Below are 15959 nucleotides of genomic sequence, written 5' to 3'. Positions count from 1 at the left end.
ACCGATTGAAATTCTGCAACAGAGTGAGCTGCCCAAAGAGTGGAGGATTCCTAGAGATCTGTCAGTGGACAACATCATAGAGCAGATAAAGGAAGGTGTCTCCACACGTAGCTCCATCTCAAACTTCTGCAGGCACACAGCTTTTGTCTCTCGAATTGAACCAAAATCAATTGAGGAAGCTCTCAAGGATGAGAAATGGGTTGAAGCTATGCATGAAGAGCTGAATCAGTTTGCAAGGAATGAGGTATGGTTTCTTGTCCCTAAAACTAATGAAATGAATATTATTGGTTCGAAATGGGTTTTCAGGAACAAGCTAGATGAGGATGGTGTGATCACAAGAAACAAAGCAAGGCTAGTTGCAAAAGGCTACAATCAAGAGGAGGGCATAGATTATGGTGAAACCGTTGCTCCTGTTGCTAGATTGGAGGTTGTGAGGCTGATGCTAGCTTTTGCATGTATAAGTGGTTTTAAACTCTTTCAAATGGATGTCAAGAGTGCTTTCTTAAATGGCTACATCAATGAGGAAGTCTATGTAGATCAACCACCGGGCTTTGAAGATCATAAGTATCCCAACCATGTCTTCAAGTTGAAGAAAGCTTTGTATGGACTGAAACAAGCTCCAAGGCAGTGGTATGAGAGGCTTAGCAACTTTCTACTATCTCATGGTTATGAAAGAGAAATGGTAGACAAGACTCTCTTCATCAAGAAATCAAATGCAGAAATAATTCTTGTGCAAATCTATGTTGATGATATCATCTTTGGTGCTACACAAGATAGATTGTGTGAAGAATTTGTGGCTGCAATGAAAGGTGAGTTTGAAATGTCTATGATGGGAGAACTATCTTTCTTTCTTGGATTGCAGGTTAAGCAAACAAAGGATGGGATCTTCTTAAGTCAATCAAAGTATTGCAATGAGATTCTCAAGAAATTTGAAATTGAGAGTTGCAAAGAAGCAAGCACTCCAATGCCATCCAGCTGCTACATGGATGCGGATGCTGCTGGAAAATGTGTAGATCAAACAAAATATAGAGGATTGATTGGATATTTGCTTTATCTAACAGCTAGTAGGTCGGACATCGTGTTTGCGGTGTGTTTATGTGCAAGATATCAAGCAAATCCTAAGGAGTCACACTTCAAAGCTGCAAAAAGAATTCTGAAATATCTCAAAGGAACATCATCTGTAGGATTATGGTATCCTTCTCAATCTCCAATTCATTTAATTGGTTATTCAGATTCTGACTTTGCAGGTTGCAAGCTAGATAGAAAGAGCACAAGTGGCACTTGTCACCTTCTTGGCTCAAGCCTAATCTCATGGCATAGCAAGAAGCAAGCATGTGTTGCTTTCTCTACTGTTGAGGCTGAATATATAGCTGCTGGTAGCTGCTGTGCACAGATTCTGTGGCTCAAGCAATAACTTGTAGATTTTGGTTTACAAATCACTCAAGGACCAAACATATTGAGATAAGGCATCATTTCATCAGGGATCATGTAAACAATGGGAACTGTGAAGTGAAGTTTGTGGAGACCAAACTGCAGTTAACTGACATCTTCACAAAGCCTTTACCAAAAGAGAGGTTTTTCTTCTTAAGAAATGAGTTAGGTATCCTTGATCTTAATAATCTCTCCTAAATCTGTTTTTGATACATGCTAAAGTCTATTTGTGAAGACAAATAGGGGGAGAATTAATTGGTTCTTGTATATCTTTATCTGATACTGTATAATCTGTTAAAATCTCTGATATAAAAAAGGTTTTTTGTTGCTATTGCTGATAAAAACAACCGATTGTTTCGTGTAAACAACCGATTGTTTATCATGTTTTATGCTTGAAATATGTAAAATCTAACTTGCTGTTGTAAGAAACATTGGATAGTTTAAATGCTATTTTTGCAGGTACTGCTTCAGATTCAATCAGATCAAACACAAGCACCAGGGATTTGTCTTCATCAAATAGGGGGAGATTGTTGAACCAAGTGGTGTTCAAGCTTTGAAGAATCCAAACCCTTTCAAGGATGTTGAAGCCTTTACTGTGCTTGGTGTTGCTGTGCTGGTTTAGTATAGTTCTGGGGTAGTTTGAGTTTTGTAATCCACCCTTTGATTAAATCTAAAGCATAAGCATCTCAATCTTTGTGAAAGTAAAATGTTTTCAAACTAAGTTAAAACAACCGATTGTTTTGTCGAAACAACCGATTGTTTGTACTTAGATGTTTTGAGAAAAAGATTGAAAACTGTTTTTCAAATGGTTGAACTGTTAAGAACCAAAACAACCGATTGATTCGAAGAAACAACCGATTGTTTGTTTTGGGACCATAACAGAAAAACTTTTTTATCTTTGACTGAGCTTTAAATGATTTAACTGCTTACGCTTCAGTCATTAAATGCTTTGACCAATCTTTTAATGCAATTTAAGAGTTTGTTAAGATTTGATAACAAACTACATCTTTGAATAAATTCAGAATAACATATTTGAGAATTAATCTTTGACAAGTTTTCACTAAGAGTTTTTGAGTTTTTCAAAGAGTTGAGATTGCTAAGAGTTTATGATTGATCAAAGTTTTGTGGAATAGGATTCTGCTTGTATTGATTTCAGATTATCTTCTGTAACAAGTGTAATCCTTGTATTCTGTAAAACAAAGTTTCGTTTCTGTGTTTGCTAAGATTGGTTGTGTGTTCTTGAGGGGATCAAGATCAACAATCTTGGTGTTAGTGTGTTGGCAAGGAGAGTGTGTTTCTTGAGGTGTTCAAGGTCATTCTCTTGGTTGTTGTGTAAGTGATCAAGTTGTGATTGCTTAGTGGATTTCCTCAAGGTTTCTGAGAAGACTGGATGTAGCTCTGGGTTTGGAGTGAACCAGTATAAACATCTGTGTACATTCTCTTTATCCCTATCTCTTTAAATTCAGTTTTGTTATTTGATAACTGGTATAAACAACCGATTGTTTCGGTAAAACAACCGATTGTTTTTCCAGTGTTGTGCTTTTGCTTTATGTTTTGAAAAACTGATTTCTTAATCAAGGTTTTCTTGAAGTATTTTCATTCTAAGGCTTAAAAGTTTACGAAAATCTTTCTTAAACAATTCACCCTTCCCCCCTCTCGTTTAAAGCCATATATTCTAACATCTCTTACTTTGAATAAATGATGATAGAAATAATGGATTCCATAGATGTTAATCAAAGAGATCATCATGAGTCGTGTTGTAGGTTTCAGCATTTGGATAATCAGATTGAAGGAATTCGGGACCAACTTCGTGAGCTTCATTTTGCTAGGGGAAATTAGGAATCTTTGCATGGATTTTTTTCATGTGTTTCATTATGCTTTCTATCTTTCTAGTATATCATGTTATTATCCGTCTTTCTTGAGTTATGTCTGCACTTGAACATTTGCTTTAAATTGTCTATAATTTGATTATGTTGGCATTGTTTTCTAATATTTCCCAATTTGATGAATTCAAAACAATATGTTATGTCTTGTTTCTTTTGTTTTTGTTTTAGTACAGGATCATTCTTTGGTTCAGATATCATCTTTGACTAATGGAAGGCACTCTAAGGCAGAGAAAGAACTCAAAGAAAAAAATTAAACTTTACCCTAAGTTTAAAACATGACTCAGCACTAGAAGACCCTCACCTCCAAGGAAGGATCCTTGGTGGTGAACCAAGGAGAATACTCTAATTTTAAGTGACTTCAAAGAACAAGAAGACAAGCAAAATAGCATAGTCAATTCAAGTTCAATTAAAAGTGATTACAAGAGGAGGCAAGGGATCTTATTTATATATGCATAAGCCCCTTGCACTCAAAGATTTATGGGATGTGGAACTTGAAATGCAAAAGCAAGGATGCACATAGAGAAGGAGTCTAGGGCCTCTACCTAAGTCCCATACCAAGAAAAACAATACTAATTCAAGCCTTTGTAAGCACTAGCGTGCATGGATAAAATGTTGGTCGTGTGTTGACTACTTATCTAAGGTTTTGACTCTGTAATTGAACCCTAGTTAAGGATGGATTGGAGGTGACAAGTTGACTTTAAAAATTAGGGATTTGACCACCCAATCAACACTAATTGATGTCTAATTGGAGATCCTTTTATGCTTTCTACCTTTTACAAGAGAAATATTATTCCTATACAAAATTTCTACTCATTTTTATACAAGGCTACTCTTGTACATTTTTAGTACAAGAATAAGAAAAGGAATGAAAAAATTCATTTCATTTTTACTCTTCAATGTAGATTTTTTTATCCATGAGGCTTTATCTTCTCCTTTCCTCTTAGTCAAAGGTGTGGTGGTTGGATTTCAAGATCATTCTCTTGGTGTAAGAGAGAAACATACCTATATTTTCTCTTGTTGTTGTGGTTATTGTATTTCAAGTGATTTCTTTTCATTGTATTAAAAAAAATGTGTTTTTTGTTGTTTTAGGATAGGGTTTCTAGTCACAATGAAGAAATTGGGTGTTACAGAATTACAAATTCAATCTTGTAAGGTTCAAGAGTTGATTTTTTTGTGTTGGATGTATTGGTCATGTGTTTGTAAAAACATTTTCATGGTGTGAGCTTGGCTGATGTTGCTAAGAAATTAGATGTAGCTTTGAGTTAGAATGAACCACTATAAAAATCTTTGAGCATTCCTTCTTCTCTCTCTTTCTTTATTGCAGTTTTTACTAATCATACTCGTTCTTGATTGTTTTCTAAAAAAAGTTTTTTTGAAAGCAACCAAATCCTAAAATTAATTGGACTATTAAACTTTCATTCTACTTTTAAAAAAAAGTGATCCCTCCCCCCTCCCCGAAATTTATATGTAAACTAGATTGTATAAACATTTTCATTTTTTTAATTGAATTTATCGCTTTCATTTACAATAAATGAAATTAAATGATTGCAGAGTGAACTAACTAAAACAAATTAAATAACCCATTACATAAATAAGTATTTTAAAAGATAACATAAATGAATATCCTTACAAGACTTTTGCTACAAATAAGTAACTAACTAGTTAGTCGAATTATGGCTTCTTCCATGTATAGCACATGGCTTTATAATGTACACTCATCCCTCTTTGGTTACCTTACGGGTTGGTTGTAGTTCGATCTTAGTCCTTTCCATTGCATGAGTTCCTTCATACATGTGGTCATAGTCAATCATCCTCTAAATTTTGGCTACAATATTCCATTTATATATAAAAATTACAGTGATTACGATAACAAGTGTTAAATTCATTATAAATAATAACTTACCATAGAATGATGTTCTTATTGTGATGTCAACTAGCTCCCATGCGTATCTAGACTATGAGGTATCACGATATGATTCAAACTAATACCACCCTATGTATTCGTCCACGCATGTAGTAGGATGTGTGGCCTATATCACGTCCATAAGCAAGTGGTTTGCAAAGTGCAGCCACCTGTTTACCAACTCAATAGTAGTTCCCCTTTCCAAAGTAAACAGGGGTCGAGGGATGGTATGCATGTACCCCTATTGGCACAAGACACGCTTGTGTTGTGGTGCTCTTCATACAATCTCCAATTGACTTTATTATGGATAAAACCAATAACTTGGTACCTCACTACTCCAAGCATACAAATAGTTTAGCCTCTTCCAACACAAGGATGGTCCTTATCATAAGTGGGATTAAAATCCCTCATACCAATGTCCGGGAAATGCTCACACCTATTACATATCTAAAGAAAGTTATTTACAACATAATATAAAACAGATGTACTAAATGGTTAAATTATTAACCTATAAAAATGTAACATACCCTCCTAATTGTTTTACCTATGCCAAACTACTATTTAAAAGTTGTTCGTATATATGGGTGAGATCTACTCCCCATGCATATCTTCCACACAACCTAAGTTCATTGAAGAGCCCTAAGTATGCCACACTAACTGATACACTCTTGTTTGCCAATATCATGCATCCCACAAAATGTAACAAAGGAGCACTGGCAACACATGCCTATCTACGTTGCACATAAGACGCCTCGTATATCTCACTTAGCCAACTGAATATAATGTGTCCACAATGGCATTGTCTAGTCTCCATCGAGGCATCACAATTTTTTACACCCAACAACTCAACCATCATTGTTGTAGGTATTGTCACGTCCAGAGATATGTACAGGCAAAAATGTCCCACTATAGGGATGTGAACTAGTGTGATGGTTATCTAATCAACAAAAAGATGGAAGTTGTTGATCCTACTATGCCCACCTTTCCACTAATGCAGATAATAACCTCTTTTTCATCGTCTTATAAGCAATGCTGCAAAGAGGCAACAAGCCAAAAATTTTCTTTACAGACACAATTCGCTCGTGTGAGACCTCAAATGCATTTAACTTCCACCCTTGAAACATCAACTTTAACTCCTTACGATCCTAAAAAACAATATTTAATAGCTTAGTACATAGAAACTCATTTCTTAACATATAGTAAAAGGGAAAATTAAATAAATTTCATTTTTTGTCTCCCCATCCAACAAAGTCCTTGCAACGTGATAAACATAGGTCATCAACAGGGTTGTACTTGTTGGTCTCCCTAGAAATCTTTCATCATGCAACCACTTTTGTGTAAGTACATCATCTACATGCACGTAACATCAACATCACCCACATTAGAGAGTTCACTTTGATCTCTCCTACGTATGGCGATAGAAGGTCTTTATCACTTACTCTAAATCAAAATAAAATAATACATAAGATAAAAGCAAAATAAAACCATACAGATAAAAATAACACAAAAAAAAATATTATGAATTGCACAATCCAAAATGCATTTCCTATATTCTGGATTGTATGATCAAAAAATTTCTAAACCTTGAAATGATTCCGAATAATACAATCCAAAAATAACACTTATTTTAAAACCTTCAAGATTGGCAAATCAATGATAATCTAGTAATTTTACAAATCTCTAAAATAACTAAAAAAAACAAGAAACCACCAAATCATGAAGATAAAGGAAGAAGAAGAAGAATTTCACCTTAATAAATAAGTGTGACAGGGCAAGAATTTGAACAACTACACAACCACTAAAAGAAGGGCGACGTTGACTCTCTTTTGGATGTTATGGGATGGCTTACAACTAAAAATGTAAAAGAGTGTATGACAAGGAAAATAATGTGTTAAGACATGCATTTATGACTTTTTAACATATTATTTTGTTGAGATTAAGAAAAATATGGAAGTGCCCAATATAAAAAAAATTAAAATGATAATATATCAAACAATAACTAACAATAAAAAATGAATGAAATATTTCATAAAATAAATTAAATTAAACAAAAATAAATATTAATTTGTTTTATAAAATATTTGACTTATTGATATTTTTTTATTGTGATGTTATTGTTTGATATATTATATTTTTATATTGAATATATATAGCTTGTAAAGCTAGCTGATAAAAAAGATATAGCTTGTAAAACAAAATAAAAGAAAAAGGACATTGTAACTTTACCTCTCTTCGTTGAAATAGTTGAGTGTAAATATTGTAAAGAACATGAATACGGTTGAAGAAGTTAATGTGATAAAGAAGATGAACTAAAAGAAAAGGATGGCACCAAAAACAACTTTTGCAGGCTAATTCTTCTTGCACCATGTCAATTTAAATCCGCATCCAAGATATTTCGCAACCAACACACTGATATCTGAAATATCCATTTTGTCTTTAATGATTTAAAAATAATTACATTTCAGATATTCATATCCACAAGTCAAATCACAAGGTTCTGGATATGTAAGTCTGGAACTAATATGTCACTTCAGGATTTCGCCAACTGAAAACTTACCTGGACAACATAAATGACCTTCTAGATGCCAAGATTCGTAAGCAAACATAAATGAGTTCCGGATCTCGATCCTCAACACCGCACCATTCTGAATATAAAAATCCAAAACTCATAACTCACTTTTGAATATGATCATCCAAAAACTTAAATGAAGTACAAAAATAACCTTCCAGATATCGAAATCCATAATATATAACAATCACTTTCAAATTTCTGCATTCATAAGCAAAAATGAAGCCAAGAACAATATTGAATTTTAAATTTTGTGTTGAGTGGATGTCTTAAATGATATGGTGCAGGAAGAAATTGTCCTTTTGGGTCTCTATCTGCAGAGTCCGGATTTCGTTACTTCAACAAAAACCACAACATCAATTGATTTAGAAGATTGGTAAGTACAAGTGAATTAATTTGGATCTAAAGATTCACGATACGTTAAACAATAAATTAGTTCACAAGGGCAATTCCAAATTGTTATAAAGGAAGCTTAATTAAAATCCTCACGACATTATTTTAGATTAAATCCAACCTTTACTTGATTATTTTTATGTAACTGATTTTTTTTGTCTATGTGCATAAATAAAATAAGAAAAATTCAAATTCTTACTCAATTAAACAAGGGAAATTGAAATTAAAAAAAAATTATTAAATTACGTTCAACTAATCCCAGAAGTAACATGTAAGTAAATATTAATTAAATTAATTAATATAATTACTTAAAATTATTTGTAGTATATTTACAACTTTAACGCTCAATGCAGGAACTACCTTACTGGTGAGCTTTGATATAATGAAGCACCTGAGACAAATATAATAAAGTTCTACAGCTCATTGAACATGTCAGTAATCACCATCACAAAGAGAAGGCCCTGCAAAACATGCTTTGTGCTTAAAATCTAAATTTCTTAAAAATGGGTTGTGCAAGCACAGTGCAATTTGAGTAACATAAAGATTACAATAGCGCAGTCATTAGGGTACAGTCTAGTTGCTACCATTTTTTACTAGCTGTGATATTCTGTCAGCATACATACAGTGATAAAACATGTCACTACAATGATAAGCTTCCGAATTGCTTGTTCCATTGATCATACGTGCCAAGTTCATTTGGGGAAACAGAAGGCCTCACCTCTCTGAGGGCGTTCTCGAAGTCCTGCACAGCGTAAGTTAAGTGTAAATCGTGTTAAAATTATGCTGAGAATTTTACAGGTTTAGGCACTGCATACCAGAAGAGTTACTGTTCGCATATCCTCCTTTTTTAGCTTCGTAATTTCTATGCCTTGTTTTAAAGCCTCTCTTAGGGGTCCCATAGAAGCATCCTTCACTAAGTTTTTCATGTCTGATCCTGAATAACCTACAAAAGTTACCGAGTAAAAGCAAAGTAAATCAATCACTCGAAACCAAAGGATTTCTTTTTAAAATAATAATTAAACCAACAGTCAAACAGCTGCTATACAGAAGATACTGCAATTAACTCATGTAAACTCATACCTTCCGTTAAGTTGCATATGATATCCATTTCCTCGTTTGAAAGCTTGAATAGTTCATCTTTCTGTAGAAGGTTACGTACAATCCAAGCTCTTGCCTCTTATGTCCAATACAAAAATGTTAATTACCTGGTGCTAGAAGAGTTTATCTAAAAATATGCAGAATCATGATTAGCACCTGAGGATGGTAGGGGAATATAAAGTCTTTTAGTAAGTCTCCTTCGTGCCGCTTCATCAAGCTCTTGGGGACGATTCGTTGCCCCTGTATAAATTTTACCCAAATTCCATAAGAAATAGTATGACAGCTCTAGTTTATGTGAGAAAAACTTACTATCATCAAATTGAAACGCTAGGAAAGAAAATTTGTTTACCTAAAAACCCAAGTTACTTATATCACAATTACTTCAAAAAATATTAAAGTAAATTAATCTAAAATCCCATGAAGTTTCCTCAAATCACACTTACATCTCTGGCTTTTTCTCAATACAATGACCTCTTCTAAAAAGGTGTATATATGATATAAAAAAAAAGGGACTAATGTGTAATGTTTTCAAGACTTAAGAGTTACAAAAAAATCCTTAAAATTGAATCTGTTGTATTACTAAACTAATCTAATATATTATAGATTCAAATAATTTAGATTAGTTAAAATCTAAATCCATATTTTCTAAAAAATTGGTTTGATACCCATTATAAAATTAGTATTTTTTTTTTCAAAATTGATTGCAAACTCTGTATGATATGATGAAAAGTAACATTTTATGTTTTATATTTTCTTTTTCCAACTATAAATAAGTTATAACTTTTATTTTCTGAAAACAGCCTACATATATGTTAAGCTAATCTAGCTAAAAATATATTTATAATTAGGAAACACACATCATATTTTTATATTTATTTATATATTTTTACTAAAATAAACTTAATCCTCATATTTCAACATTAAATTTTTAAGTTTGAAATTTTCCTTCCTTTCGAATAAATACAAAGAAACAAAAAGGACTTGAGAAAGCATGAGAAATCACATCTTAGGGTTATGTTTTCTGATTCATTGTCGTTTATAGCGGATATATACTGTCTTAATGCTCAAATTCATCAAATATCTTAAGTTTACTAAAACAAACTTCAAATGCCAAAGATGAAATCACAAATATTGTGTAATTACGGCCATATCACGAAAGAAACAGGTAGTGAGCTAAAATTTGATTGTATTGCAAAGCCAAATAAAAAAGGAATTTGAATCGAGTGAGTCAGCAATAACCTATAAGCAGAATTTGCTCGCTACCACTGTCAAAGCCTTCCATTTCAATGAGAAACTGTGTCTTTAGCCGTCTACTGGATTCATGTTCCCCGTCTGATTTACGCTGTAACAAGTTATTTACGTTAACTGATGAAAAGAGAAATTTTTCATGGCGTAGTAAAACTAAATTTTCACTTGGTAAAATTGCATGTTAGTACTTCCTCATAGATGATAATGCTATGGCTCATAATGTCAAAAACTACTACGGCGATAAATCCACGTTGCTTTTATTGGGAATAACATAGCATACCTGAGACAGGAGAGAATCTATTTCATCAACAAAAATTACTGCAGGCTGACGGCAACTGGCAACTCCAAAAAGGGCTCTTACTAGCTTTTCACCTTCACCAATCTAAAATAATAATAAGGAGGAACCGTTTCAGAGTACTAAGAAACATTGCAACAGTTTTTGGAATTATTGTTGCACGACCTGACTAAAAGCACAGATGTCTATGTTTTGCATGAGTCAACATGCATCAGACCAACCCAAGAAAACCGACTTGACCCGATCCATATTGTATGATGAAGTAGGGTCAGATAATGAGTAACTCGATCAAGTCGACCTGAGACCGGATCCGACTTGGATTGTGCACATTTTATTTCTTTCATTTTTCTTAATTTTCCCCCAGTTTTCCCTTTCTTCTAGTTTTTTCACTTCCTGCCAAATAACCTGACAACCGACCCAATTTGACCCTTTGGAAATACTACAACCATTAGAAATATGATCAAATTATATTATATAAATGACTTTAAACCTCATCTTATATGTTAGTTCTTTTAAAATGATATCAAAATCAGTCTTAGTGAAGTGTATTAGATCTATTATGTCACCTACTATTGAATCATAAATATCTATTTGCATGAAATTCAGTTTTCGACATAAGTGCATCAGAGTTCTCACATCAACAAGATAAATGATCAAATTATAGTATATTCATTTTTGTCACCCAATTGTTGAGTCACTAACTATCAAACCACCTTTATTTTCACACTAAAGATATCCAATCTTAATATGAAGGAATGTATTGAAAATCTTATATCAATTAGATATATATTATATATATGATCAAAATGTAGTATATAATAGGTGCAAACTTCATCATATAAATAAATTTTGTGAAAGTGAATTAAACTTAAAAATACACTTTCTAAAATGATATCAAAATCCAACGGTTGTCTAATTGTTATCTGACCACCCAAATATACCAAGTTCCACATTCAATATCTCCATTAATCAATTCAGGTTCTAAAAAAAACACCAACCGAACCCAACTTGACCTAAGCCCCTTCGCGGAATTCAATTTCAGTTATTGCTTAAACTTTACACGATATCAGCAAACCTTCAAAAAATAGAACAGCTAAACCATAAGCACGACAAACTTACCCACTTGCTAGTTAACGAACTTGCAGATATGTAAAAGAAGGTTGCCTTCGCCTCCCCTGCTATGGCTTTTCCTATCATTGTTTTACCCGTTCCCTAGCATTTAAAACATAGGAGAGATTAAAGACCAGAGTCTTGGCAATTTATATCATCACAGGAGAAATTTGTACTTACTGGTGGACCAAACAAAAGCAGACCCCTCCCAGGGGAACGACAGCCCATGAATATGTCAGGACGTTGTAGAGGATATATTACCATCTCATCAATACATTTCTTGGCATGCTCCAATCCAGCTACATTGTCATTAAACGACATATACTTAGTTTCATAATTATGAAAAAATGCCAATTTGGTGAGCTGAGTAGAAAGATGATCAGATTGTTATATCTACCAATATCATCCCACCGGACATTGGGATCTTTATCCATGATCTCGTTACTAACATGTTCAATGAGACGAGGTTCCAAATTCCTCAATTTCTCAGGAAGCTCGCCATCAGGACCACACAGGATTTCCAAACTACAAGCATATGAAGCATATAAGGAAGTTGCATATATTATCCAAGCAATCATTAATCACGACTGAGATCAACGACTTATTGAGAAGAGAGGAAAGGATTTAAAGAGAGTAAGGTCCAAAAACACTATACCCACAAGTAAAAATAAAGATAAAAGAAAAAATCATTTTGTTAATATTTGCACGGGGTTGAAGGAAAACGTAACAAATTTAATACGTAAAAAAAAGACCTAGAGACTAGAGTAGCAATTTCAGGTAAGGGTAAATCTCCCTAGCCATAGTTAGATAGATGAGCAGATAATTTATGAGAAAAAGTTTTGAAAGAATATTGTCATTTGGACATTGGAATGCACAACGCAAAGAGAATGAATGAGTTACGGAAGATAGGAGCAAGAAGAACTTGAGTACTACTAACCATTTCTTCGTAGAGTCATCTAAAGAATCATCGTATTTTCCAGCATTTCGTGCGCTCATATTTCCAGCATTGTTCCCATTGGATTTTATAGGGGGGACAAAATTACCACGGAAGCCACGTCGTGAAACACCATATGATCTCCCACCATGCAACCTGTTGGCAGGATTGTTATCACACTGCGGTGAGACCGAGGCACTGGGTGAACCACCTACTCCTCGCTTCTGCTTTGCTTCCATTTCCTGCACCAATAATTTGAGGGCTTCAACATTGTTACGTGCAAAGAAATAACCACATGGAAGGAATAGAAAATAAATATGGCATTTTAACTCAGATAGAAGTTATACGATAATTGAGTTTTTCCTTTATTTTACTAGAAAGTTTGTTTGATAGCCACTCAATAATAGAGTGAGTGTGGCTCACCCTTTTAAGGGCATTTCCTTATAAAAATTAATGTTTAGGTTTTCATCTATAATGTGCATCGTTAGGAGAATAACGTGAACATGAAAAATCCAGTGCACTATAAAGACAAATTACAAATTCATGCACCAAATTTGACAGAATAGAAATAAAATGCTAATAATTGCCGAACTCATTGATAGAAAAAAGCAGAAAGTAGATAAATAAGGCAAACTAATTATACCAATTTTGCTCTAGCAGTAACAAATCCGTTGCCACAAACATCAGGGTGAACTTCCTCCTTACTTGAAGGTGACTTCAAGTATCCAACTCTAAGGCTATTATTTTCCACGTGTACACGTTTAGTGGAGAATGTGTTACCAAAAGCTCTTTCGTCTCCTTCAACTTGCAAGATAGAAGAGATACCAGGACCCTTTGTATGGCTGGCTTGAGGTTGAGGCCCACCAAGAATCCTGCAGTCCTCGGAGCTATTATTTTTCATGTTCAGAGAACTCTTGGAACAATTGCTGGTCCTCAAGCTGTTTTTCCCATACATGGATGACAACTTCGTTTGCACCATTTGCTTCGAGGCTTTGCTGCCTGCTTTGTCCTGTTTCCCCAGGTGATCAACCTGAAATAATATTTTTTTAAGAAAAGAAATCTTATATTCACATATCATGATGTCAGGAATACCGAGGCACAGAAAACAATAAATAAATTTATTTTAATTACTGTGATTGTCAGCACGTCTTACCAATTTATTCTCATATGTTTCTTTAGATTGGTTGACAAGTGCACGGAAGTACTTTGAGTTCCGAATCTTCTCAATGTCAATATCTCCTGTTGTGCCAAATATGCATCCTGGAGATTTCTTTGCTTGCTCAAAAGCTTGGCTAATTAAATAACAGGAACCAAAATGTTCAGAAGCATGGAGACAACAACATAAAAACGATAAAAAAAAAAACAGATGGGAGAGTTAACTAATATTCAAAGGTATAAAACTATTTGCAACCACAATTACCGCTAAAACATCAAGATTTTTTAATTCTCCCTCTGGTATGATGACCATAATTGTGATTACATCAGTTGAGTGTGATTAAAGTTGAAAAGATTCTCTAAGAAAGGTTAAAGTTCAAAAGATTCTCCAAGAAAGATTAAAGTTCAGTTGCAACAACGATAAAACTTGAATAGAATTCACTCTTAATTTAGTATGATCTGGTTCCGCATACTACTAAATCCGCTATATTACGGCCACACCTACAATTTAAGGACTGCAACTTATTATAATAAACTTGTATGATAGATAATTTTTTATGGCTTTAATATCTATGCAGAATAAATAAAATTCCACCATTTTGCATTCAATATGACTTCAAAGGTTGTTATTCCAAAATTCAACAAAACCTACACTTCACACACAAATTCTAAGACTAAATTATTATGCATAAACTAATTTCAACTTATGAAAAAGTCTGTCTCACAAATTTTTCCCTAAAATGCGCATATGTAAAAGCGAATTAATCTTATAGAACACACTTACTTACGCCATTTGATTTTCACCGAATTCCTAACATTTTTCAGCATTGTTAGTCTATATAAAAAAAAAAAAAACACAAAATCACAAAGTTCAACCAAACATTTCACTGTTCAACTGTTGAAGAGTGGGATAAAATCATTGCCGAAAAAACGTACCGATCAGATTGAGGAGTGAGGGATCTGCGAGCGATGTGAAGCTTGGCGAGTGCGTCGCGGCGAATCGGTTGGAGGAAGGCTTCGTCGACGACGTCAGAGTGGGATTTGGCGTCGAGGAATCCGAGAAGACGAAGCGCGAGGACGTAAGCGGAGGAGAAGTCCTGGCTTGCAAGAGCTTGTTCGGTGCCCAACAGAAGAGATTGCAGCCTCTGCAGATTCTCCTCCACTTCCATTCTCCAGTTCTTCTCCTTCACTTCCTCCATCATTTTTTTACCTTGGCAGAGCAATAACAACCTTCTACAAAGAGTGTTTATCTCAATGTGCTTTTGCTATATCATTTTGGGTGCTCACCATCTCCCGCCATTTTGCCCTTGTTCTCCCAAGGGGGCAATAGTAATTTAGGAGGAGTAATGTCTACTATTTTAAATTATTTTCATTTATACCATCATATTTTTAAAATATATAATTATTTATTATTACATTATATATATATATATATAAATTCTTATATACATAATTATTAAGATAACCTCATTAAATTTAAAATTATAAAATATTATTAAAGATAATTATTCAAGTTTTAGTGAGTGGCCTTAAACAAATGGATTTAAATCTTTCTTTCGCAAAGTATGGAAGGAGATCAAATTTGAATTCCAAGCAATGGATACTTTGGATTAATTGCAATTAAATTCGGCACAATTTTTTTCTAAAAGAAGAATTGAGCTGAATACAAAGATACTTAATTATTAAATATATTTATTATTAAATATATTTATTATTAAATATATTTATATGTTTCGTATTGGAATAGAAGCGTAATTAAGTAGACGAGATTTTACGAAAAAATTTATTACAATTTATAAGGGAAACTGACTATTTCGTTTTTCGATGTGAATTTTACATAAAGTTGTCTTAAATTTACAGGAAGGTTCTCCTTATATTCTATTATAGGTAAATATTGGTTTACCTTTATTTTTTTTAAGGGTATATAACTTAGTTCT

The 15959-nt window shown here is 33.6% G+C and overlaps 1 protein-coding gene across 1 annotated transcript; it reads right to left on the bottom strand.

Moving 5' to 3' along the window:
- Nucleotides 1-8656: 8656 nt before the first annotated feature.
- Nucleotides 8657-15367, bottom strand: LOC137837197 (P-loop containing nucleoside triphosphate hydrolases superfamily protein). Its single transcript, XM_068646126.2, has 13 exons — nucleotides 14959-15367; nucleotides 14021-14159; nucleotides 13511-13897; nucleotides 12871-13109; nucleotides 12331-12458; nucleotides 12114-12232; nucleotides 11943-12035; nucleotides 10809-10910; nucleotides 10520-10622; nucleotides 9437-9520; nucleotides 9263-9358; nucleotides 8998-9125; nucleotides 8657-8924 (listed from the first exon to the last, which is right to left on the bottom strand). Exons 1-13 carry the CDS (start codon nucleotides 15222-15224, stop codon nucleotides 8823-8825), a joined length of 1986 nt encoding a protein of 661 aa, XP_068502227.1. The 5' UTR covers nucleotides 15225-15367; the 3' UTR covers nucleotides 8657-8822.
- Between the last annotated feature and the right edge of the window lie 592 nt (nucleotides 15368-15959).

The sequence above is a fragment of the Phaseolus vulgaris genome, chromosome 4 (assembly GCF_051622355.1).
Source record: "Phaseolus vulgaris cultivar YP4 chromosome 4, ASM5162235v1, whole genome shotgun sequence".
Taxonomy (NCBI): Eukaryota; Viridiplantae; Streptophyta; class Magnoliopsida; order Fabales; family Fabaceae; genus Phaseolus; species Phaseolus vulgaris.
The sequence above is the reverse complement of the archived record's forward strand: the minus strand, read 5'-3'. Positions and strand labels throughout refer to the sequence as shown.

Coding starts and splice junctions, on each gene's coding strand:
- LOC137837197 (XM_068646126.2), bottom strand. CDS start 15,224: ATGATGGAGGAAGTGAAGGAGAAGAACTGGAGAATGGAAGTGGAGGAG. Junction 12,036..12,113: donor TGCTTTTGTTTGGTCCACCA/GTAAGTACAAAT, acceptor TTTAAATGCTAG/GGAACGGGTAAAACAATGAT. Junction 10,623..10,808: donor TAGATTCTCTCCTGTCTCAG/GTATGCTATGTT, acceptor AACTTGTTACAG/CGTAAATCAGACGGGGAACA.